General features: G+C 47.1%; 1 protein-coding gene across 1 annotated transcript; it reads left to right on the top strand.

The window, feature by feature from the left end:
- Positions 1-1220: 1220 nt before the first annotated feature.
- Positions 1221-26135, top strand: Vxn (vexin). The gene is made up of 6 exons (XM_021661387.2): positions 1221-1739; positions 6009-6064; positions 11811-11985; positions 17645-17706; positions 20724-20815; positions 23772-26135. The coding sequence occupies exons 1-6, from the start codon at positions 1673-1675 to the stop codon at positions 23953-23955; spliced, it is 636 nt and encodes a 211-aa protein (XP_021517062.1). The 5' UTR covers positions 1221-1672; the 3' UTR covers positions 23956-26135.
- Positions 26136-26384: the final 249 nt, after the last annotated feature.

The following is a 26384-nucleotide window of genomic DNA, read 5'->3' as shown; positions in this document are numbered from 1 at the left end:
GCTGAAAGCTACCTAGAAAGCAAAAATTTGTCTAGTATAGAAATATCAGTAGACACAACTCCACGTCTGAAACGTGAGGAACCAGGTTCACCTGAGGTCAAAGAACGGCTAACCAAAACTAAAGAGTAGAACGCAAAGGGGCTAGAGAGGCAGTTGGGTGGTTAAGAGCACCAAGCACTCTTAGAGGAGATCAGGGGTTGACTCCCGGCACCCGCACTGCAGCTCACAACCATCTGTAACTCCAGTTCGGGGATCTGCTTTCTTGTGCAGCCAAAACACTCAGACATATTAAATAAGTTTTTAAAAATTTTCATAGAACATGGTTGTGCATACCTGTATTCCCTACACTGGGAAGGCTGCGAGTTCAGGGCCAGGCTGGGCTATAACTTGAGATACACATACACACACACACACACACACACACACACACACACGAGAGAGACAGACAGACAGACAGAGACACAAAGAGACAGAGACACAGAGTCAGAGACAGAGATAGGCACAGAGAGGAAGAATTAGAAGAGTTAGTACATTAACTTTTCAGTCAATCTGGAGATTAAATTTTATTTTTGGTACAAATTACCTATTTTAATCTGCAGAAAAGCTAGAGTCTTTATACTTCAGTTTCTCATATATACAATGGTAAAGTAAAATTAGCTAGTGCCATTGTTTAGTTATAGATACTTACTCAATGATATCATATAGCTAGCTGCCTATAACTAATAGTTAATAGGACAGCTATCATTGCTAATATCATTACATACCATCAGTATTATGACTTAAAGCTATTGCAGAGTAAATAAAAGGTAGTGGGATTGGATAAAATTATATGCTTACATATGTTTATGAAATGTATATCAATGATGGCATTTGTTTGTGTATGTATGAGGAGGGAAAATATGGGGGAAATAGAGCATATCCACATGCTATACGACATAAAATGATAAGGTAATAAATACATTCAAATAGAGAGGTTAATAAAGCGTAACTATAAGTGGGTCCTTGAGTATGTGCTCCTCCTGTTGCATGGCTGTGCACACCTGTGGGGTTACACAAAGAAACGCTAAATGCTCACGTCCTGAAATGTAAGCTCTGTTGGCATAATGGATTGAAGCACATATGTGGCGGAAAAACAATCTTTTTGTTTAAAATAGAAACTTTGAAGAAAGCCTAGTTAACACGTGACAAATGAAGATCCAGTTCCCCTGGAGGGGGAAAAAAAAAGTCCTTCCTTTCTGGAATGAGATGGGGCTTGACTGATAGCAAAACTGACGTTTCCTCTTCAGTGAAAATCCTCCAGCCAAGCTGTGCGCTAACAGAGTAGGCGATTTCACTTCGTCACTTCACAAAAGACTTCCAAATTCACTGCAGCAGACACTGCAAAATAAAAATGTTAAGTACATCCTAGCTTGTGGCGGGGGAGACGGAAGGCTCCGTGTTCAATCAAAGGTTTGCAATAATAGGATTCATTTAAGAGGGGGAAAGAAAAAAGGACAGATGGGATTAGGAAATGTTGCAGTGAGGCTGTCATGAGAGGAACAGGCAGCCTGCCTTTTGTGGACCTGCACAATGATCGCAGAGCCAGACTGGCTTAGGAGACCCTGGGACTAAGGCTCCAGAGAGAAGCCACCCACCGGCTCCCGGACACCCTGCCGGGCAGGGGGCTGAAACCATGCATCAGATCTACAGCTGCAGTGATGAGAACATTGAAGTCTTCACCACGGTGATTCCTTCCAAGGGTGAGTAACAATCGCCCTTGAGGTCCCCTACTGTGGCATCTTATGCGGGAGGTGACGGGGAGCTGTTGGACCTTTAAGGTACACTGGTGAGCGTTACCCTCGGGTCCCAAGGTCTGTTGGCTTCTCCGTTTTGATGGCATTTGATTCCCCCCCCCCCTGCCTTTCTGAAGAGGGGGCACAAGGATGAACATCAATCATAGGGAAACAGTCTATTAAGGCGGGGACGAGGGCAGCACAGCTTTCCTGCTTCACTTAATTACAAAAAACAAAAAAAAAAAAACGGGCGACCCAACAGGCTCCACGGCGGGGGACCGCAAGTGACTGTGAAAGAGATAGAGATGGAAACAGAGTTTCCAGGGCAGCCAATAGGCATTTTCATTGTCTCCAGTGAGAAAGCAGGTTCTGAAAGGACAATCAGCTGTTCCAAAGCCAACTCCGTCGGACTTAGGAGGGGAGAGGCTCCCAGCTGGCCAGACACCCAGCAAGGCAACGAAACTGGGCCTTGCCCCCAGGCTGACTTCTCCGTAGAACCAGGGTCATCCCACCTGGTACCACCAAAGGGCACCACCTGAGAACCTCGACTTTCTAAACTCTGATTCCCGGGGATAGGCGCAGGGCCCCGGCAAGGGCTTTGGGAGGCCGCGATCCAGAGGAGCGCTAGCTATCCAGTATAAAGCCTTCTAACCTTGACATTGTTCTGGTCCTACGGCCCCTTATCTTGCTGTGGCACAGGCTTACTCCTGGCTTCACTGTGATATTTGGCTGAAATGGTTTGGATGTTTGCTGGTGCTGGGAGGCCACATTCAAACAGTTCTTTTCTTCTTCCCCTCGGATGTCAGCTGTAGAGGCGCCTTGCTCCGCAGGCAGGGCAAGACTTAGGCTGGACATGGGCAGACAGGGAAACATAAACTGAGTCTTCTACTACGGAGGGAGAGGGGAGGAAAGGAGAGGAGCTGAGAGAGGGCCCATGTGTAGGAGCTGAAATTCTCTCTGGAGACTGAGAGTCAACCCTTCTGAAGAGGAATGAACTAGATCCGTGTGCACAGAAACGACCCTTCCTTTCCATTCCCGTCCTTCTCTGCTTTTGTTTTTGTGGGGTTTTTTTGGGGGGGATTGCATTGCTAGTGAACCAGGAGCCCATGCAGGGGAAGTGCTGTACCACTGAGCTACCAACAAGACCTGTAGATGGCTGTTGAGTGAAAAAGAAAAAGCACGCTGAAAACCGATATATGCTTGGTAGCATGCTTGGAACCGTAAGATCATTCTGCATAGGGTTTATGAGCACATTTTTGGAGCAAAGTATGAAAACAAGACTGGAAAGGCCCATATGTTATAAAATCAGTGAGCTCAGTGGTCCTGGAGAAAGGTGGAGGAAAAATTAGAGAAGGCAAAGGGGGGAGGGGCTAAAACATCACTGTTAATCTTTGAGAAGCAAAAGTATTAGTATGTTCGTTTTCACTGACACGGGTGGCTCATGCCTGTAGTTTAAGAAAGCTGAGGCCAGAGGACCTCAGGTCCAAGGCCAGCTGGGGCATAGAGCAGCATGGAGTCCCAGAAAGAAAAGAAAAGAAAAAAAGCCCATTTCTTGTAATTGAAAAAGTAAGGGAGAAAAAGTCCTTGAGAAAGTGCTTATGAACTTCTGCCGCTTCCGTACTGTGTGACCTTTGGCCTCACCCTCTCCTGGCATGAGTTCCCACCTCCATAAAGGAGATAAACAGAATTTAGCTTCCAAGATTATCACGGGGAATAAATGGATTGATACGTAGAACAATTATAATGGAGCTGTCACAACCGCATACCATTAAACACATCACATTCACAGTGATTAAAGTGTTCAGCCTGCGTGTGTGACCGTGAATATGTTTAGCTGAAGATAAATATTTGGTCCTGTGTTCTTTTCTTACTGTCCTCATCCATCATTGCTCCTTAGGCTAAGTTTTCGCAGACATTCCCCTCCCGAGTATTCGCCCCTTGCCTGGTTCTGGGCAAGGGCTTCGTGAAGGCTGGTTCATTTCCTCCTTCACAGAGGCCTCCACCATAAGCGCCACTACTATCCCCGTCTGACACAGGAAGAAATGGAGGCCGTGAGGGAGTGAGAAAACTGTCTAACCCGTCAAGTTCAGATTCACCTCCTACTGGAGGAAGTTGGAGTCCCAGGCTTCACAGCTGCGAGGGCTTTGCAGAGAGTAGCAGGGACAGTGCTCTCACGGCACTCTTGATGAGCTAAGAAGTCAGGCAGGGTGGGGCACACCTTTAATCCCAGCACTGGGGAGGCAGAGGCAGGCGGATCTCTATGAGTTCAAGACCACTCTGGTCCACAGAGTGAGTTCCAGGACAGCCAGGGCTACATAGAGAAACCCTTTCTCAAATAAACAAAAGATGAATAAGAATAAGAAGAGGAGGAGGAGGAAGAGTAGGTGGAGGAAGAAGAGGAGGAGGAGGAGGAGGAAGAGGAAGAAGAAGTCAATTCAGAATTCAGTTCTAATCAGGATGGAGACATGGTAGGATATTTTGGTCCCATTAGATCATCGTAGCAATACGGAAGGTTGATGACTGGGTATAGGGTAACATGAAACATACAAGGCCAAACATTATGTGTGTGTTCTTCTGATGTGTGGAACCTCGAGTACTCAACATCACAGAAATGAAAAAGGAGGAATACTAATTACCAGAGCTGGAAACAGTGGCCATTACTACAGTAAGAGCCACATCTCAGCCCACAAAAAAAAAAAAAAAAAAAAAAAAAAAAAAAAACACTAACTTTTTAATAGCTAATTGATTTATTTACGGTTCCTCCACCCCCAAGATATGGTCTCTTCTGTTAGCCCAGGCTAGCTAGAACTAGCTAGCTGAGGATGACTTTGAACTTTCTGGTCCCTTCTCCTGTCTCCACTTCCCAAGTTCTGAATTACAGACGTGAACCAACATACCAGGGGTTATGTGGTACCGAGGGTCAAGCCCAGAACTGCCAGGAATGGCAGGCAGACACTGTTGCAACTAAGCTGTATCTTTCCCTACTAGCCTATTTTAATTTTTCATAAACACACACATTAAAAGTTTCCGTTTCATCACACACGTGTACAGCTCAGTGACACATGCATTTAGAGTGCTGTACACCAGTACCACCATCAATCTCCTGAACTTGTCATTAGCCTAAGCTGAAACTCCATGTCAACTAACAATAATGCTTTGCTCTCCCAGGCTCCCAGGCTCCCAGGCTCCCAGGCTCCCAGCCTCCCAGCCTCCCAGCCTCCAGACTCCCAGCACCCAGCCTCTAGCCTCCCAGCCTCCCAGCCTCCCAGCCTCCCAGCTTCCCAGGCTCCCAGCCTCCAGCCTCCCAGCCTCCACCTTCCCAGGCTCCCAGGCTCCCAGGCTCCCAGCCTCCCAGCCGCCAGCCTCCCAGCCTCCCAGCCTCCAAGCTTCCCAGGCTTCCAGCCTCCAGCCTCCCAGCCTCCAGCCTCCCAGCCTCCCAGCCTCCCAGCCTCCAGCTTCCCAGCCTCCCAGCTTCCCAGGCTCCCAGCCTCCAGCCTCCCAGCCTCCCAGCTTCCCAGGCTCCCAGCCTCCAGCCTCCCAGCCTCCAGCTTCCCAGGCTCCCAGCCTCCCAGCCTCCAGCTTCCCAGCCTCCCAGCCTCCAGCCTCCCAGCCTCCCAGCCTCTAGCCTCCCAGGGTCCCAGCCTCCCAGCCTCCCAGCCTCCAGCCTCCCAGCCTCCAGCTTCCCAGCCTCCCAGCCTCCAGCCTCCCAGCCTCCCAGCCTCTAGCCTCCCAGCACCCAGCCTCCCAGCCTCCCAGCCTCCAGCTTCCCAGGGTCCCAGCCTCCCAGCCTCCCAGCCTCCCAGGCTCCATCCTTCCAGGCCCTGGAAATGACCATTCTACTTGGCATCTCTGAAGTCGGCTGTTCTGGCTGCCTCACATAGGGAGATCTGAGAGCATGGAACAGTTCTCTCTTTTTTTGCGTCTCATTTCATTTTCTCTGTTCATTCATGTTCTCTCTACTTTTTAAGGCTGAGCAATGTTCCAACATGTGGGTATGCCAGGCTTGTGTAGCCAGTCATCTGCTGGTGGGCACTGGGTTCTTAGCAACCTTTAGCTAGTGGGAACGATGCTTTAGAGATTTTGTCGTATTCAAGCCAAGGGATGTCTAAAACTGCAGTGGTTCGCTGCCTCTTTCTCTCCTCCCTGCCCAGTAGCCCCACAACTGGAACAAATACTCTTAGGTCCATATTGTAACCTTACAGGGATTTTCTAAAACCGTTTCTTTATCTCTTTCAGTGTCCAGTCCATCCAGGAGAAGAGTCAAAAGCTCTCAACATCTCTTGACCAAGAATGTAAGGAAACGTATTTATCATCTTTGAATGACTTTTTTGAATGACTTTTGATCCTCTTTGAATGACTTTCCCTACAAAAATAACGGTGGCCTCTCGACTCCCTCCCTCTCCACTGATCTCAAGGATGAGAAGGGGAGGGGTGTTTTCGGTGTCTCCTGTGGCTGTTTGTCCACTTAGCCGAAATAACTGGCAAATATCAACCATACACCCAGTAATCCCTAAGCAATCCCCTTATTTTGCCATTTCCCCCAGGCACCATGGGGGACCTCAATCTGCACGCACACAGAGTTCATGATACGGACATAACATCCTGATCTAGGCAACTGTAACATCATATACATTATACATCTTCACTATTATAGGTAGCAGTGAAGTGCTCATACAATTCCTTGTCACATAGGCCGCCTAGCAGAATAAACAGGTAACAGAATAAGGACGGATCATCCCTCCACCCATCTGTCCATCCCTCAGGCATTTGCATAGCTAGTATGTTAGTCATGTTGTGATGGATGTACAGAGGGTAAGAGTAATCTTGTTGGCGTTTGACTGCTTGCTGGAGAAAATCCTTGGGTAGCTCAGGCTGTCCCCAAGCCCACTATGCAGCCCAAGCTGGCTTGAAGAACTCTCGCCTTAACCTCCAAAATGCTGGGAGTATAGGCATAACTTTTTTAAAAATGGCTTTTTCTTACGGGTTTGCCTGGTAATTCCAGAAAGTCTGAACAATTCAGAGGTCTCCAGCCTTTCATTGTCCTTTTCCTGTGTGGGCTTTCATTTCAAATTGTATTTTGGTATTTTAATGCAGTGCTTTGAAGTTGCTTACACACCCTTAGAGGCTAATGATGTGCACAACTCTCACCTGACATCCACATTTTCCCAAAGTCGGAACTACCAATACATCCACACTGTGTTTCAGGAGGAAGGCAGTGTGCAGCTGCTAGCACAGATTCTGGACAGTGCTATTAAAGATTTCAAGTACTATAATTTTTAAAAATCTTTTTTCTGTTTTAAAAAATATATGCTTTTTAGGTCAAAGGAGGCTTATTTGTTGTTTCTATAAACATTCTTTCTTTATTTATTTTTTTTTAAAGAACACAGGTACACCCTGAACAGGGCAGAGTGGCTAGGCAGTTTGGGAGTTGTTACACTTCAACTCCCAAACCAGCCTGTATCCATCACGAAATTGCAAACCCTGCAAGGATACTCAATTCAGTGTCAGAATTCTGAGAAGCTGTAGAACAGGATAGAAGATGCAGAGGATTTTTTACAGTCAAATTGCCTGTGTGTAAACCCCAGCTCCACCAACTCCTATTTATTTGAGTCAGTCGCCTAACCATCCTGGAGCTCTACTGCCTTAGCTTTAAGACAGTTAATTCAAACCCGTATCTCAAGAACAAACAAACGACTTAATAGCATAGCAAGGGTCTGGTTCAGAAACTGTCGAGTATTAAGCATTCAGCAAATGGAGGTTGTTTTTTTAATTTGGGTTTTATTGTGTTTTGTTTTGTTTTGTTTTGAGACAGGTTCTCACTATGTAGCTTTGGCTGGTCTGGAACTCTTTATGTAGACCAGGCTGGCCTTGAACTTGCAACCTTTATGCTAATGCACATAGAAGTAGCTCAAAAGACAGTGCTCACACAAAGGAGTGGATCAGCTAAGCATTTTAGGATAATGGAGTCCTTTGGTAATAAGCAGGAAATCCGGCAAAAGGAAAATCCACCTTGCCTTCCAAGTGCTGGGAAAGTATGTCACCATACCTAGCCATTCATGTGTTTTTCAGCGAGAAATTTCCATACACTGCAAGATAATTATGCTGATTGTCTGAAAAAATGGACTATTATTGTAAATTGATTTATTCGCTCAATAGATTTTGAACATCTTTCCATGCCAACAGATACTTGAATATCTTATGTGACATATATGTATATTCATATATACATATGCATAGTATCCCAGTGTATGAATTACCAGCTTTTATTTATCCAAATCGAAGCTGGAGTTTTTAGAGTCATTATCCAAAAGCCACCAATAAATGGAGTTTCTCCACTTTCTCTATTAATACAGTGCTCAAAAAAGATGCTCTTGAAAATATTGTGCCCTTACATATTGACTTGTGCACATCACATCACATTCATAGATGGGACAAGATTGGTCAGGAGGATTAAGACGCATTCGCAGACATTGCCAGAGTCCTGCAACCACCTCTTTTCCCAGAGGCCAAGCTAATACTGTAAGGTCTTCCTGTTGTTAAGCTTTCAAAGGCCGACAGGTGGAAATGCCTTATCGTTTTATTTTGTATTTTCTCCATTTTAATGCAGTTCTTCATTTCTTTCATAGATTTATTGGCCATTGACATTTTTTCCTGGCGGGTCTTTTTAAATTTAATTTTATTTATATATTTATTTACTACAATGTATTCACTTTGCATGCCCACTGAGCCCCCTCCCTTGTCTCCGTCAGTCCTACCCCACTCTCCTTCTCCCCCTATGCCCTTTCCCTAGTCCTGTGATAAGGGAGGTCTTCCTCCCCTTCCCTCTGACCCTGGTCTATCAGGTCTCATCAGGACTGGCTACATCCTCTTCTGCTGTAGCCTGGCAAGGCTGCATTCCCCAGGGGGAGGTGATCAAAGAGCCAGCCACTAAGTTCACGTCAGAGACAGTTCCTGTACCCCTTACTAGGAAGCCCACTTGGAAACTAAGCAGCCAATGGTCTTCCTTTGAACAGGGGGTCCTGGTGGGTTGTTTTTTGTTTTTTGTTTGTTTTTTTTTTTTCATCTCCTTCACCTGCTTTTATGTCAGTCATGTATCTTTTATAAGGACTTTGGGAGCACTGTTAGGAAAGAGAAGGCTGTGAGTCTTGAGATCCTGACCTCACTCGAACCCCTGAGGATTAAACACCTCATTCGTAAGGGAAACGGAAAGGAAAGGGCTGTTCACAGATAGTGCAGTTAGGAAACTTCGTTCCAGGTGTTTAGGCCTCACAGAACGCACATACAGGCAGGGCAACCCAACCTGAAATCCCCCCCTTAGTGAGACGGGGGTTCTGTCCTCTTCTCCAGCTTGGAAGCTTGAAAGTACTGCAGGAAAACCCATCTTACTTTGCACAGACACTAACATTTACAGTGTTCTTTGGCCCCAAACGTTCGTTTGCAATTCTTGTCACTCCTTGGGCCGCCATGTGGATGAAAATGCTTTTTCTTCCTCCATGAACACCGCTTTCCTCTCTGAGTCATCCCCAGTGCCCAATTCCCTTCCTCTTGGACCCTGCTTGAGTTGCATCTTCTTCCAGATCCTAAGGCCCATCCGCTTCTCTGGTGTGCTCTCTCTCTCTCTCTCTCTCTCTCTCTCTCTCTCTCTCTTCCTCCCTCCCTCTCTCCCCCCTTTTCCCTCCCTCCCTCCCTCCCTCTCTCCCTACCCCTTCCCTTCCTCCCTTCCTCACTATTTTCACTACTTTGACTCCTAGTTTGTTTTATTGCCATCCTAGTCATCCTAATGCCTGTGGATGACATAGAAATACCTCGAACAAATGCATCCACACAGGAGTAGGTCTGTCGAGCATCCCAGGAGAACGGAGCCCTTTGATAATAAGCAGAGAAGCTGGCAAGGGTGAAGACAGAGAACCAGGACTGTAAATAGCCCTTTGTCCCCAGATTTGATGTTTCTGTGGGGACACCTGTGTGGAATCTCCCGGCCTACGCAACAAGTATTCGGTTGCACTTGAAAAATCTCAGCCCAGTGCGGTCTTCCCTGAGGTCTTCCAAAGAGCCTTAACTTAGGAGGAGGCTGTGGTTCACGTTGGTTCTGTAAGCACAGCTCTGTGACCCTAAGAGAGACACGTAGCTCCCCAATACCTCAGTTTCCCTATGTGTAAAATTAGTGAGTCCACTTGAACATTTCTACAGATTCTTTCTGCCCTATCTAGAAAAATAAAAAATCTGGAGCTTGAACTCTGGCTTGACCCCAAATGGAGTATCTTTCTCTTCACTGATAGGAGAGGGGGATTTTATTGTTTTATTATGTAGTCACTAACATTCAGTGTATTTTATGGATTTTGCTCGTACTTTCCCTTCATTATTGCTTTTTCAATTTTATTGCTTGTTAAAGAGATTTATGAGCATAGGCATAATTCCTCATTATGTGTAATCCTATGTATTATATCAAGCTATATTCTACTTTAGTGTTTGTTGTTCAGCACAGAGCTTTGACCTGGCTCATCACCCAAACCAAATAGAGATGCTTTCCCCCAGTGGCCTGATATTTATTCCAACAACATCATTAAAGATACAGCTTCCTCTGCCGACCTGAAACACCACCCTCTTGTCATGTTTTTAAAAGCCCATTTATTTTTGCTCCAGCATCCCCCAAAACCAACACTATATTCTGTGTGGTCAGCTGAAGGGGGTCTGCCAAAAGCTAGACTATCAGGGATGAGCCTATCTGCCTTCCTCACAGACTCACAGAGGCCCAGGAGCTGACACAGAATGGGCCCTTGAAGGACAGCTGTACACAGAAGGAAGTGACCGGGGGTAGATCAAGCCTCGGGGAGAATGCCGGGTTATGGAACACTGGAGCTTCTAATGAATGAGCCTCATGGAGGAAGGACAACAGAATGAATGACCCTGTGTCCTGGAAATGGATAAAATAAGCAGAATCTGCTCCCTGGCTGCCAAGGTTCCCCTCATGACTCCCCATAGTAAGACAAAATGACTGCTATTATTTGTCTCCTGTTTTCACATTTAAATTATTTCAGTGATTTAAGTACAGCTGCCCCTCAGTGCCCTCAGGGCTTGGTTCCAGGGCGCCCACAGATACCCACATTCACATGCTCAAGTTCCTTGTGTAAATGGCATACCCTGTGCACAGCCCTCACACACACTCCCTACTTTAAATAGGCTCCAGCTCACAAATCACCCAAAGATAACACCGTTATGTAAACTACTGTGTGTCATCCACTAGGCGATAAGGAACAACCTCAGGGAGTGTTCAGTGCGGATCTGGGGTTCTTTAAAACAGCGTTTTAAAGAATTTCATACAATACTTGGATGTGATCTTTTCCTTCCCTCCAGCTCTTCCCAGATCCTACCAAACCCACCCAACGTAAACCTCCTTCCTTCTCTCTCTAAAACAAACAGACAACCACAAAGCAGGGAATCAGGTTCTCCTGGGCAGACCTACTCCTAGGCTCGGAGCTGCTGGAGTGTGGCTGATACGCTGATACTCTGTCACTCCATCGAAGAAAACTGATTTTTCCCCCTCTCCTAGTGGTTGTCAAATGTGAACAGCTCCCAGGCTGGGCCTGGGACTTCATGCCCACTGCCCTTTCTTTATGCCGAGTGCTGGTCTGGTGTGAGCTGGTGCGCTGCACTGTCTCTGTAAATTCCTGTGCGCGTCTTCTCTGCTGCTTCCTGAAAACGCTGTTTTCTTGAAGTCACCCAGCACTCTGGCTCCTACAGTCTTTCTGCCCCTCTCCCTCAATGCTCCCTGAGTCCTGAGGTCCCGTTAGTGTGTGCTATCTACTGTAGTTGAACACTAGCAGGCGATGGTAATGAACCCATCCCAGACTCTCTTCTGACTTTCTGCCCTCTCCACTGACAACCACTCAGTGAAAATTCACTTCCCGCCACCCCGGCCCAGGCTCACCTCACAGTAGCCTTTCACTTCTTACAGTTCTGTAGTGGACATGAGGGGGGTGCTGGCGCTGGGCTCGGCATCAGGGGAGGATGACTGACTGTGCCTCCCATGCCATGCAGGTGGTGATCGAGTCGGACCTGTACCCACCACCGAGGCCCCTGGAGCTGCTGCCTCAACGCTGCTGCGAGCGCCGGGACACAGCGGACCACCGCAGGCTTGGCAGGCTGCAGACTGGCAAGCCGCAGACCGCCCGGCCACCCGGGGTGCATTCCGCCAAAACCCCGGCCAGACCTGGTATGTGAGTCTTTCAGGTTCCCCAGACACAGGCCATTGGGTCTCTGCTGGGTCTCAGCTATAGCAACAAGACCATTCACCGTGAGTGCGTGCATGCGTGCGTGCGTGTGCGTGTGTGTATGCACAGGCTCCTTCCACACAGCGGCTTTTGTTTTAGTTTTGGGGCTGGTGGGGATATAACTCAGTGAAAAGCCCTGGATTCATCCCCAGTACCATAACCACAGCCATAACAATCAAACTGTACTTTTCTGTTGTTGTTGGTTTTGTTTTTTGTTTTTTCGAACAGGGTTTCTCTGTGTAGCCCTGCCTGTCCTGGAACTCACTCTGTAGAGCAGGCTGGCCTAGAACTCACAGAGATCTGCCTGCTTCCCAAGGGCACCACCACTGCCCATTGTATCATTTTAAAATTTGAATGGCTTAATAATCTATAAAAAGAACTTAGGGGCAAACCTCTTTGAAAACTGGAAACAGTAATGTTACCATGGATACTATTTTTTTATATGTCTTCCCCACTAAGCAGTAAAGCAGGATTCAGCTTTTAGCCTAGCCTACTGATGTTTCTAATAATACTTTCTCTTTAATTGATAGTTTGGGCTGTTTTTCCCCATTGTGCCAACAACGTAAAGTTACTCATGCTTTAATTCCGAAAATATAAACAGTTGAGAACGGTGGCTTTTACACTTTTAATCTCAGCGTTCGGGAGGCTGAGGCAAAAGGATCGTCATGAGTTCAAGGTCAGCCCGGGCTTCAGGAGGACATCCTACCTCAAAAACCAGCTCAGTTGATGAAGTATTTGTGACTCAAAGATTCATGCCTGGGTCCAATCCCCAGAGCCCACACAAAAAGCTGGGTGTGCTGGTGTGACTGTAAGCCAGTGCTGAAGCCAGAGACAGGGGAAGCTCAGGGCTCCCGGACCAACCTTCAGACCTCAGCGAAAGACTATCTCCAAAACAAAGTGGATGGCACCTAAGGAATGACACCTCAGGTTAACGTCTGGCTTCCACAAGCCCGGCTCCATATACTCAAAAGCGCTACCACGAACACACACCTGCACACAATCAAAGAAACAAACAGGGGGAGGGGAAGAAAGGAAAATCCAAGATGTTGTTAAGGCTTTGGGCATTAACAATTTTATGTTTTATAGGAATTGACATAAAGTCTCTATTGACTCTGCCCTTTGACAATCTTTTCTTATCCCATGCCTCTCCTTTGTCTTGTGCTGTCTTCCAAGTTTTGTCTTAGCTTACTAAACAATTAACAATTGTTTTAATTGTTGCTTTTCCTAGGTGTCAGCTAGGTTTCTTTGGTCTCTGCACTTATGATCGAAGGTACAAGAGCACATAAACCAGGCCACCTTCTCAGTTAAGATCGATTGCATGCATACATGTAAATAGGATGGAAGCACCAGGAAAGCCACCTTCTCACTTAAGATCGATTGCATGCATACATGTAAATAGGATGGACGCACCAGGAAAGCCACCCTCTCAGTTAAGATCGATTGCATGCATACATGTAAATAGGATGGAAGCACCAGGAAAGCCACAATCTGCCTTGCAAATTAAGAGGAGATAGATTTCTCTCTGTGTCTATGTATATATAGGTGAGTGGGTGGATGTGTGTGTGTGTGTGTGTGTCTGTGGAAAGAGAAAAATAGACAGAATATTCCTCTTTGCTCCAAAATCATAAAGTGAATTTATAAGCCATGCTTTTCAAATTACTGTGTACACAAGAATCAACTAGGGGGCTTTCCCTGATGCAGATTTTAATTCAGAAGAACCCTAGTCTTTCTCACCAGTGGATCCAAAGGTTTCCATTTCTGACATGCTCCCAGATGCTGCTGCTCTTACAGCTACAGGGTCAACAGGCTGAGGAGCAGGGGTTTAGAGAGAAGTTAGTGCAGCGATTTTCGAAGTGGGGTTCCAGGAGCAGCATCCGGAAATAGGTTGGAAAAGCACTAGAAATTCCAGGGCTAAGGCATATCAATCTGTGTTCTACACACACACACACACACACACACACACACACACACACACACCTTGAAATAATTCTCAACCATGCTATAAGGCAGACTGTGGCTTTTCTAAAGCTTTCATTTGACCCGCTGCAGTCACCTTCTGCCAGTGCTCAGAACAGAAAAGCCAACGCTGTAGACATTGTTTGACCTGTGTAAGACGGTATTTCCTGGCAGCCACAGAGCCAAGGTACAATATGCAGTCTCCTGGTGTTATCTTATGGCCAGCGCCTCTTGCCCCCAACTGTTTAGTTTTAGGGGTCACACCCATAGTTTTTGAAAGACAGTGTCTCATAGTGTAGTCCATGCTGACCTCAAACTCTTGATCCTCCTGCCTCAGCCTCCTGACAGCCAGGACTTTGAGTGCGTTACCACGCCTGGCTGCTTTCACAGCTTTGTAAGTGGTTGGTGTCATCTGGTGCTGCTGAAGTCAGTCTTTTACTCTGAAGGCACGAGCGTAGGTTATGAAATGGAGAGTCTGCCCGACATGTGACACTCAGCTCATGCAGAGATGTGCTAGTCAGGTCTGGGTGGGGTTAAAAATAGATTCAGCTGGGCATTGATTCAATATGCTCAGGGCCTCCAATGTGATAGATTCCAGGATGGGTAGGAGGAGTGTTGCTGAGCTGAAGCCAAATCCTGGTGTTCTCCAAGGAAAGGCTAGGCACCAGCCCACGGTGATCAATTCTTACTTCCTCCTCTCAGTACATTGCATGTCTCCAGGGACCTCAGATCTAGGGGCTTGCTCTTTCTCTGAGTTGTAGGTAGAACCAATGAAGGCGTTCTCACAGCAAGGTCTTAGATGCTGCGAAGGGGCAGTGCCCACCAAACAGGACTGGGAAAACAGCTGTTTGTTGAACTTTTACCCAAAGATGAACTAAAGTGCCTCAGAACCACCTCATCAAAACAAGCAAAAAGGTGTGACCTTTCACCAGGCATGATTGTCCAGTTTTCCAGAGAGTCACCAGTTTCCTAATACTTCTGTGTTCTCCCACTCACTTCATACAGTAGGCTGACAGTGTCAACCCAGAGAACTCTTGCCTAACCCCTTTTGTGCCTTACCACAAGGTTCCCAGGCTCGTATCCCCACATCTCACATATATGCAGACCATGTCAGCGAAGGACCTCTCCCTCTCCAAAGCGCTCCGCCACCCTCCTAAGACAGGAGGTGCTTCCTCTGTCATCTTTTGTTTTTACCCCTGTTGTCTCATCCCATTCACCTGCCCTCCAAGCCCTGATGACATCCCACGGCCACCTACTGGAGCACTCCTGTCCTTACATTCTGTCCTTCCCATCCTAACCCAGCAGCTCAGGGTTATTCTACCATAACATGGATGTCCCATTCCATTAAGTTTCCCTGAGTCTTCATTAATGTTCTCTCTGCAGCTTTCCTTCTCTGGTTTGGGATATGCTATCCTTTTTGACCAAGCTTCCCCGGGCCTTCCAGAGATAAAACACCATGACCAAGACAGCTTACACAAGGAAGGGTTTATTTTGGGTTTAGAATTCCAGAGGGCTAGTGACCATAGGACAAGGACAGCATGGCAGCAGACAACAAACATGGTGACTGGAACCACAGCTGGGAGCTCACATCTCAAACCGCAGTCAGGAAACAGAACAAACCTGAAATGTCTTTTAAACTCCCAAAGTCTGCTCCCGATGATAGACTTTTTCCAGCAAGGCCAACACCTAGTAAGCCTACGCAAACAGGGTACCAACTGGGAGCCAAGTAGTCAAATGCCTGAAAATATAGGTGACTTCTCATTCCAGCCACCACATCTGCCTTCAGATGAATGCTTATGGATCACCAAAGCCTTGGTTTCCCCAACTAGAATATGCAGACTGTCGTGACAGCTCCCCCTTAAGGTGACAGTAGGGATTAAGTGAGATGCAGCTGTCTCCAGATCAAGCATACTTAAGATGCCGGACTCCGTGACGCAAAATCCCTATGTAAGATGGCACAGTAGTAGTTGCATATAACCTGTACACACCTGTCTTTCTGCTTACTTTACACTATCTATGGATGGTTACTTAAATTCTTTGTATGCTATAAATATTGTGAAAGTCATAGTTATACTGTACTGTTTAGGCTAGGGCAACAAGGAAAATAAGTATGTACTTTTCACAGTACGTTTTTTTTTTAATAGGGTCTCATGATCTGAGGTGTGCCTTGGACTCACGTGCTTTGAGCTGTTGCTCCTCTCGCCTTCACTTTCCAATGTTGGGGTTACATGCATGTGCTACCATGTCACATGCATGTGTTACCAAACCTTGCTACACAAATGCAATTTCATCATTACCATTGTTGTTGTTGCAGAGCTTGGTGTTGAGCCCAGGGACTTTCCTATGCTGGGCACACGCCATCTACCAATTGGACCCCATTCCCAGCTCCACAAATGCAATATTTTGAAGTACTCTTTAGCTATGAATGGGGGGCCTTCAGGTACCAGGGCCAACTAGTTATCATGCAGTTTGCGCTCAGCCCAGTGCCTGGCCCACTTTGAAAATGAGCTGCTGTTACTCTTTATTCAAGGGCACCACTTGTGGTTTGGCCTTGATGTGAAAAGAGAATTATCCTAGACCAAGCGAATTGAGTAGGATGTGTCTTTGGGTAAAACCATAGGGGAAAAAAATGATTCATGAATTGGGTGACTCCCTGAGCAGCATGTACAGGGAGCAAAGCAGCATTCACAGCAAAGCCCAGAAAACAGCTCACTCGGCTACAGTCCAATCAGCCAGTCAACTGGTTCCCACTTAACCAGTTAGTCCACAAGCCATGGGGCCTATGTAACTATTTAAGCTCAGCTACTGTGATTAAAGGCTGGCTTGGTTTGAGTACAAACTTTACAGATCCGCCATGTTCCTGGCTTCCAAACTGAGGTCATCGGGTTTGCATTGCAGATGCTTTACCAGCTAAGCCATCTTCCAGCCCCTAAGATTTCTTACATAGGCACAAGTGTGATGATGTTAGAAAAGAGAATGTGAGGTAGGAAGGAGAGATCTAAGGGGTGGGGGAGGCGGTAGGAAGATACATGTGAGATGGAAGCAGGCAGGGCTGGAACGAGGGAGGAGAAGGAGACCAGCAGGAAGAGAGAGAGGACTAGAGAGGGAAGTGGAGTGGATAGGCCACTAGAGTGGATATAAACAAAGTATGCATAAAATGCCATAATGATGGAACTCATTCCTCTAACTGGGGTCTTAGGAAAGGAGGAAGTGATGAGGCCACATTCTATGAGCACCTGCTGCATGCAGACACAAAGCTAAATGCTTTTTTATTTTTTTTAAGTTGGCTTAAAAATTTTTTTTTCCAGCAGCTTGAGGGTCAAAGCAAAACAGCTGAAAGTACATGCATTTTCTCTCTCTGCCTCCTGCCTGCCCATGGGCAGCTTCCTCCACTCTGAACATTCCTACCGCAATGACGCGCTTGTCCCAGTTGTTGGACTATAGCTTCCTGGAACAGTGGCAGGAGTAAGGGCGACCCCACTTGGCAGGTAGCATTGCCTGGCCAGCACTGCAGCCCTTTGCTGCTTGAAGGCCCTGAGAAATTCTCTCTGTGACTGGGTGGCTAGCAAGATCATTGATTCAGAAGCTGGGGGAGGCGGAACTCGGAGAACCGCTGAGTAACATCTCTCCTGTTCAACTTCGCAGCAGGGATTTCTGAACCCAAAGCATCGAATCTGTGTGGGAGCCGAGCATATGGGAAATCACTGGTAAGTGAAATAAGCCAGCTTCATTGTATCTGCTATGCTTGTTATATGTCTCTCTGGTGCCAGAAAGAGATGGCTTTCTTTGCCCTGAGCCGAGGATTGTTAGGAAAGTAGCATCGTGGTTCTTTGGTCACGGAACTAGCCGCTGATCCTGCTCTGTGTGCTCAGGACACATCACTGGCTGCTTCTCTTTCTCAAGAGGAATTCAGTTCACAAGCAAACAGACACTGTGATTCGTCAGCATCCCATGCAGGGGAGAAGAAGCAGTAGGTCTGGCCGGGCAGCAATCCCTGACTAATTCCCAGATGCGGCTCTGGGGTAAAGGGGTGTAAGTTCTCCAGCACGAAGAGGGGATGTCACGCCATACAGGCCCCAAACACGAGCAACTAAGTCAGCCTGGCTGCTGTCACATGCCACAAACTAGGGCACTGAAACATTTTCTCACAGCAGATTCAGTGGCCAGAGAGGGCTCTCCTCGCGCCTCTGCGTTTGGATTTGCTCTTGCTAAGTGTTTTCTGTCCATACAAATCGAGGCATTGCTGAAATCTCTTTCCTCTTACGGGACAGTAGTCTCTTCATAGATGTACCGCCCTTGATGTCATCATCTAAACCTGGTCACTGCCCAGAGAACCCACCCCAGACACTAGGGGGTTAGTTAGGGCCCTAAGGGATGGGTTTGAGTCAGGCAAAAACAGTCAATCCCTAACAACCAGTTCTCTCAGGATAAGGTGCTTCTGGAGCACCGCTTACAGGTCAGGTTCGCTGGGATTTGAGGGCTGCCGTGCAAGATGTACCCTAGGCATCAATAACCTAGTGCCAGCCTTGAAAGTAGATCGGTAGCTTGTGTGGAGGGAACAACTGGACCATGGTCCAGGCTGAGCACCTTCAGGTGTAAGCCCTAGGGTACGAGTTGCCCACACAGATGGGTCTTAACTGGCCGAAAATAGCTCAACTTTTGCCTTCCTTCCTCACTCCGTTAGGGCGTGGGGGCTAGCATGTGACTCTGGGTAAGGTGGCCTGCCGCAGAGAGACGCTTGCCTACCCTCTGCCCACCCCAAAGTTGAACAGTTTGTCCTTTCCTAAAGGGGTTGGGGGGGCGTGTCCCCAGATTTATCTCCTCTTCTCCTTCATAGTCTTCTAGGGATGAGTGTGGGGTGAGAGTCAGTGGTAAATGGAGGTGAGGTCATCTCGGATCATCTCAGACATCCTAGGCTCTTGCAAGCGGCTGCTATTCAACATGAAAACTAGAAGAGATGCCAGAAGCTATCTGGGCCAGCCTCTCACCATCGTTTAACAAATTAGACAGATATAGGTATTTATGCTCTGGACAGGAGACCTAATCCAAGGATTTCAGTAAGATCCATGTATTGGAAAAACTACACAAAGGGTAGGGATAGAACAAATGATTGTCAAGGAGGTCTCCTTTCCAATCATGTTGAGGAAATAGGATGGCTAGGCAGCTGGCTGAAGAAAGGAAGAAAGTCTTGAGAGTTGCTGAGCTGAAAAAAAAAAAAAAAAGGTCAAGGTTGAGGAGAAAAGAGGCTAGCAGCCTGGGATTCCTGCTCCCATAGATGGTGCCCTTGGTAGATAAGCGGCTGTAACAGGGACCCAGAGAAAGCATGGGTACTGTGGGGTGGTGACGAAAAATGAAGAGGCAGAAGCAGCGTTTCCACGGTCCTGGGAAGGGTGAAGCTATGCCTTATCCCTCATCCTATGCTTATTGCCCAGGGGCATGAGAGAGACCCAGAGCCTGCCCGTCTAAACCTGATTCTGTGCCGACAGAGAGGGGGTGTGACTAAGGAAGACAGGGGAAGGGCTGGGAACCAGGCGCTCCTTCCAGAGCTAAGGAGCCTTGGGCTTATGTTAGCAGAGCCATCGGCAGGGTGGGGAGGAACAGCGAGGGAGAGGCCAGAAGGTGGCACAGTGACTCTGCCCTCAGCCTTTCCCACTCCAGGAGAGAGGTGGTAAATAACGGTGTCCTTGACCTGGAATTTCTCCAGAGACTTTGGGAAATGTGGTGACTTGACGCTTTGGGACAGGAGAATAAAGAACCTGTGCAGCAGCCTCTGGACTTAGCCCTGACTACCTGACTAGGCCACCAGTTAACTTCTCAGTGTCCTTGGAAGGGCTGAAGAGGGCTCGGGTCCCAGATTCTCCCACCTGTCATGCAGTCTTTCAAGGGACCAAGACAGGAGCTAGTAGAAAGAAAACAGTAGCTAGTAGAAAAAAGGTACAGCTTATCCTGTAATCTGTATAGTGCTCTGGGGACACTGGGACAGCAACCTCAGGGAAGACCTGGTCATTTTGGCCTTAAAAGGCTGATAGAAACGAGGCCGTGATCCAGAGAAGGATGAAGACATACAGAGCTGTGGGTCAGCCGTAGGAAAGGTGGGAAGCCTGCTGGAAGTGGGCCTGGGATCGGCAGACTCAAACAGGTCATAAAAGACAGAACTGCAAGCCAGCCTCGCAAGACCTCAAGGAGAGAGAGAGAGATGAAGAGTTGGCCCGAGTCTTCCGGGACTCCGGACAGTTCTAGAGTCCAAGAGGGACATAGAGAGGGTAGCGGGCCTGGGCACAAAAGAGGTCTGAATAGACCATGCTTTGAAAAGTGCAAGAAAGCAAATAGAGAGGCTGGTGCTGGTGTGGCGGGGCCGTTGAAAAAACTCCACAGAATTGACAGTGGAAGGCGAAGGGCGACGGCCTCTTGGAAGACTGAATGGCTCGCTCTCTCACGTGTCTCTCCGCCAGTGGTTCTTAGAGTTGAGTCCCAGGACCAGTGGTTTCACAGACCTTATTCATTTCAGCGACTCAGGCAACGTCGGGCCTGCTAAGCCAGATACTGGGTGGGGCCTGCACTACCCTCAGAAGGCCTCCAGCGTGCCTGATGCGGATTGGGAGAGGGCTATTGCCCAGGTGGAGCGGGGTACCTTCAGACAACCCTCTTACAAATGGCTGCAATGTGTGCCGGGGTGGGGTTGTGACACCATCCTCAATTCTTTCCCCGCTTCCTTGAAACGCAGATCCCTCCGGTGGCCAGGATCTCCATGAAAGCTCCGGCTGCGGTGGAGGTGGCAGCCAGGGGTTCAGAAAACGGATCTGTTCTGGGAAGGGGGTAAGTACCGTGCTTTCCAGCTGTGTTGCCTGCCTGGCTCTCCGCCCAGCCGCCATGCACAGAAGAGGGAGCCCCTGGCACAGGAGAGAGACCGGTGACCAGCTTTTCACACACCTGCTATGCCCAACAAAACCCATCCCGGCCGTGAACTATCTTGCAACAAAGCCTGTCACCCTGTGTCCAGTTATCAACACAGCCTAGGATTCAGCTGGAGTACTTTTCATGGTTTCTACCCCATTAACTCTGGTCTCGGGGCTTTGCTTAATTAGATGAATGTAATCAGGAGCCTTATCCAGAACACTGTAGATGGTGGCAGAAATGCCTCGTGGGTTCTTTTAGGGACCCTCACCCACAGATAAAGAAATGTATCAAATAATTTTCCGGCTGAGTATGTATGCAGCTCCGAAGGCCAGCACCTGCCTAGGCTGTGTGAGGTGCTGGCCTTCATCTCCTATGCTGCAAAACAAAGAAACAATAAAGCACAGGTTTAAAACAGACTGTAAACATGGCCACTGTTAACTCCATCTGCTAAAGAGTGAGCCTAGGGTGGCAAGAAGGTCATTTCCCCCAGTGTTCACAGGCCTTCAGTACAGTAAGACAGTCAGAGCCTGCAATTCAGCATGGGCTTATGCCTCACTAACTGCCTTCTACACGGCAGGAACTTCAGCTCCGAGGGGATCAGATGCCCCTGGCCTCTGAGGACATCTCCACTCGTGTATACACGGAGACACAAGCATTTTGCATATATATAATTAAAATAATAAAGTAAATCTCTAAAAAAAACATAGTTGAGACAAAGGCTAAGAGTTCAAGGTCAACCTGAGCTACTGGGTGAGACCTTGTCTACAAGCAAAAACATATGTATTCAAACAAAGTGTTGGGGGGGAGGAAGAAATATGAGAGAGAGAGAGAGAGAGAGAGAGAGAGAGAGAGAGAGAATGAGCCCTGCATGGTGGTGCATACCTATGATTCCAGCACTAGGAAGATAGAAGAAAGAGAATTGGAAATCCGAGGTCTACCATGGTGAGTTTAAGGCAAGCTTGGGTTACATGACACATTGTCTAAAAAGAAATAGGGAGGAAGGCAGGAATAGACCATGTATGGAGGGTGTCTTAGTTAGGGTTTCTATTGCTATGATGAAACGCTATGACTAAAGCAACCTGGGGAGGAAAGGCTTTATTCAGTTTACACTTCCAGCACTGAAGGAAGTCAGGACAGGAACTCAAAGCAGGGCAGGAACCTGGAGGCAGGAGATGATGCAGAGGACATGGAGGGGTGCTGCTTACTGGCTTGCTCGTTATTGCTTGCTCAGCCTGCTTTCTTATAGAACCCAGGGCCTCCATGGCATCACCCACAATAGGCTGGGCCCTCCCCCACCTATCACCAATTAAGAAAATACCCCCCAAAAAAAAATCCCAGAGCTAGGCTCTTGGAGTTTGAACTCAAGAGAAAAAGAAAGAAAGAAAGAAAGAAAGAAAGAAAGAAAGAAAGAAAGAAAGAAAGAAAATGCCCCACAGCCAGATCTTGTGGAAACATATTCTCAATTAAGGTTCCCTCCTTTCTGATGACTCTAGCTTGTGTCAAGTTGATGCAAAGCTGGGCAGCCCAGTGAGTTTAACTCAAACTGCTAACGTTTTTTAAGAAATTTCTAATTCAGCGATTGGGACACAATACACTTGGTGAGATGTTCAGTACATATGTGAAGGGACACAGGCTCATACACAACAAAATACTGGTACATTATGAAGAATAGAGGTTAATTTGGGTGATCCAATGCCAACGGACTGTACCCAAAGATGGCTTCAGAGTTTGTGCAGGACATTTACACAACAGAGATGGAGAAAAGAGATACATTCAAACTGGTTTTTATGGCAGACCCACTCTTGAGATAACCTATTAACCCAAGAATCAGTTAATCCCTTCGTGAGGCCAAACTCTAATTGAAAAGGTCCTACCCTAGTCTTAGGTCTTTCTATTTTGGGTGTTGGAACTAGAACCCAGGCTTGCATGTGTGACACTGTACCCTAGGGTTGTATCTGCAGCCCTTGTTTGATTTTTGAGGCTGAGTCATATGGCATCATCCAGGCTAGCTAGAACCTGAGATCTGCTGCTTCTGTCTCCCAAGCGCTGAGAATACAAGTATGGTCCCTGGTCTCTTATTACCTCAAAATGGAGATTAGGTTTCAAGGGGAGTTGTAGAAAAGCAGCCACAATAAAACCATAGCAAATACTAACCAAAGGAAGTAAAGTCACGGAGGTAACATGGGAACCCACAGGATGGAACACTTTGAATGTCAGAATTCCCCTGGAAAAAAGTGTGAAAACCAAGCTGTGTGCCATTTGATGTGTTGGGATTTAAGTGGGGGAAGTTAGTTGTTGGTTTTAACTCATTTGGCTTGGATTTCTTTCTGGTTAGCAAATTTTTCTGAAGGGCAGTAGCTGCTGCAGACTACTGAAGTCAACCGGGAGGCTATGCCTCACCTCCTCCATACAAGTCAAGCAAGCACTCTAGGCCACAGTGATGCACAGCTTCTCCAAACCCAGTCACCTCACCCCCAGCCCCACCCCACCTCGCCTGCCTCGTCCCTATGCCGGAGATTAAATCCAGGCCTTACACGAGCTGGGTGAGCCTCTACCACCACCAGGCTACCACCCAAGTCCTCCTCACCTACTCTCACTGCTTAGGCAAGCAAGACCCAAAACAAGAGGATAGGACACCAGATCCCATGAACCGCTATGCTCATGGTCACTCCGTCAGAGATCCACCCCCAGGGGACATTCCTGTGGGTGTTCTACAGTGAGCCTCCCCTCCCCAAGCTATGTAGAGTATGGTCATAGAATAGAGGAGGAGAAAACAACTCTGTCTGGACGCTCTCCTCCAAGAAACAACTGAAGTCTGTCTCAGTGCTGTAATCAGCTTCGCCAACCCATCCCCAACTCTCTGGTTTTTGTTTAGATCCAGATACCTCAAGAAGACAGCAGAAGAGTACCCGACTCTTCCCCAGGGAGCCGAAGCCTCCCTGCCGCTAACAGGCAGTGCTTCCTGTGGTGTTTCTGGCATCCTACGAAAGATGTGGACCAGGCACAAGAAGAAGTCTGAATACGTGGGAGCCACCAACAGCGCCTTTGAGGCCGACTAAAGGTGACCTTTCTTGGGCACCTTGCACTGGCCAAGGTTCACAGGAGAAGCGTTGAGGACTGGGACTGAGCCGCCCTCCCTCTGCTGGTTGTGGTCCAAACACATCATCCTCCCTTACGCTCTAGCATGGGGCATGCAGGGTAATATCCCCAGAAGGCAGGAAAGCAGAACTTCTAAAGCCACCGGACTTTAAAGTCTTGTTGGGAGATTATAAAGGTTATATCCCTGTCGTTAGCAAAAGCAAACACCAGAAGCACCAAAAGCAAACTTTTCCTGGCCCCGTCTGAAAACCCTCCAAGGAAAACAGAAGGCAGTTGCTCTGTCTTCTTGAGTTTTCCCAAAAATGTATGACTCCTGGGGTCAGTGTAAAAGCTTGATTCTGAGGTTCTCAGAACACAACAGTTCTTACTTTTCTCACTTTGTGTCTGTTTTGCCTTGATGAAACACTTTGTCTTAACTTTGTTCTAATATCTACTTAACAGCATCCACCATCAATCACTCTGCTCTGCTAGCCATGGGCATGACTGCATGAGTTCTTTTAGGAGCATTTTTAAAGCACTTAAAACTTCAGTGTTAATCTTAGTGTGTTATGTTTTGTGAAGTGGTGCAACTGGCTGGCCTTGCACAATGGCTTCGACCCAGAGGATGTTTTCTCCATTGTTGTCTCTTCTTATCATTACAAAGCCACTGCTAAGAACGCACTGTGGTCCCCAGCTTATAGATGGGGAAACTGGGGACGTTACGTGACCAGACAGCAGGTTGTGGGACTGTCACCAGATCTAAGCTTCTCTCTAATTACTGTCTGATGAAGTTGGAACAAAGAAGTGATTTGGAGGAAATGCATCATTATGTATTAGATAAGTAAGGTGGATATGGTAACAGGGACAGGAAAGCCACCTTCTCAAAAGGTTCAGGCAGGAGGATCGCATGTTTGATGCATGTCTGGGAGGCTGAGCAGACCCTGACTCAAAAACAAAACAAAACACACACACACAGGGAAAGAAAGAGAGGAAGAGAGGGAGGGAGGGAGGGAGAGAGAGATTATGCATTAGATGAAACCAAAAGATATTGCATTTTCTAAGTTGAAAACAGCTGGAAGAATCTATTTCCTGTGGCTCGAACTATTTACTATCACTTAAAATGATCATATAAGATCATATAAGAGATAATGGTAACCGTAGCTATCATTTGTTAAATGCCTACCTGCCCTGTGCCAGGCACAATGCTGAGCACTTGGCATGAATTACTCTATTCTTTCTAACAGCTAACTTGGGTGAATTTGTCCACTGTGTATGTAGATACTAATCCAAAAAGGCTAAGTGTGCAGGTTGAAGAAACCTGGCTCTAAGCGTCTGACTTCAATGTCCGTATTGTATCTTCCCCTTCACCCAAAATGGGAAGCAGGGAGGACTGAAATGAAGCAAAGAGTCTTCATCTCCAAAGGCCTGGAATTCAGTGTGTAGATAGAATCTCAGGTATTAGCGTGCAGAGATTGATGAGTGGTGTCTGTCTGTGGAGAGGTCGGGAGCACAGACTTTATCTATTTCTCATCTGTGGCTTCAATTCTGCCCTAGAAGTCTTGTTTCTTAATTAAGACATTTTAATTAATCCAATCTTCTTAATGAATACAGAAACACTGAAGTAAAATTTATCCTAATTGTGTCGAGACCCACCATGTCTTGGCACAGGAAAAAGTTTGAACAGTTTGGGTCTCAGACTCCCTTCTGCGTGCTGTTCTGTGAACACTTGTCTCCTGTTCCTCATACTCTAGGTCAAACCCAGATGTCCAGGCTTTGCTTATTGCTGCTCTTCAGCCTCTGCTTTAGACCCTGAGCATCTGACCCTCATGTCTGGATACTTGGGCATCAAGGGGTTTGGGACTCAGGGGCTAGTCTCAGTGAACCAGCCAATGTCACACACAGTACTAAGCTGAAATCCGGAACAAAGTTAGGGAAGAAACAGGTCACAGAATCCCCAGTGATTGAACTTATTTAACTTAAAATTTGATGTCTTAAACATGTGTGTGGCACCTGGAGATTTATGTATGGACTGGACCTCACTTATTTATCTTTAATTTAAATATTTTATGGTGAAATGTTTGTAGAACATTTCATTTGTCTAATTCAAATCAAAATAAAGTTCGCTTCATTTGTGACATTAATAAACCCCTTGAAGAGCGTGTCTGAGGCTCCCTCACTCAATGAGAGAAGATTTGCACAACAGGAGAGAATTATTCATCTGGGTCTCGCTACTCCTTGAAATGGGAGGGAAATACGAAACAAGCGCGTTCTTTCCATCGTGAGGCAATGTCTGTGTCTGATATTACAGGCTCTGCCCACAAGTCAGCACCAGGGTCTCAGCTGAAAGGACTGGCCAATGACCTACAATCCCAGGTCTTATCTTTTTCCCTGCTCCTGTGATCTTTCGGAA

The sequence above is a fragment of the Meriones unguiculatus genome, chromosome 6 (genome assembly GCF_030254825.1).
Source record: "Meriones unguiculatus strain TT.TT164.6M chromosome 6, Bangor_MerUng_6.1, whole genome shotgun sequence".
Classification (NCBI taxonomy): Eukaryota; Metazoa; Chordata; class Mammalia; order Rodentia; family Muridae; genus Meriones; species Meriones unguiculatus.
The sequence above is the reverse complement of the archived record's forward strand: the minus strand, read 5'-3'. Positions and strand labels throughout refer to the sequence as shown.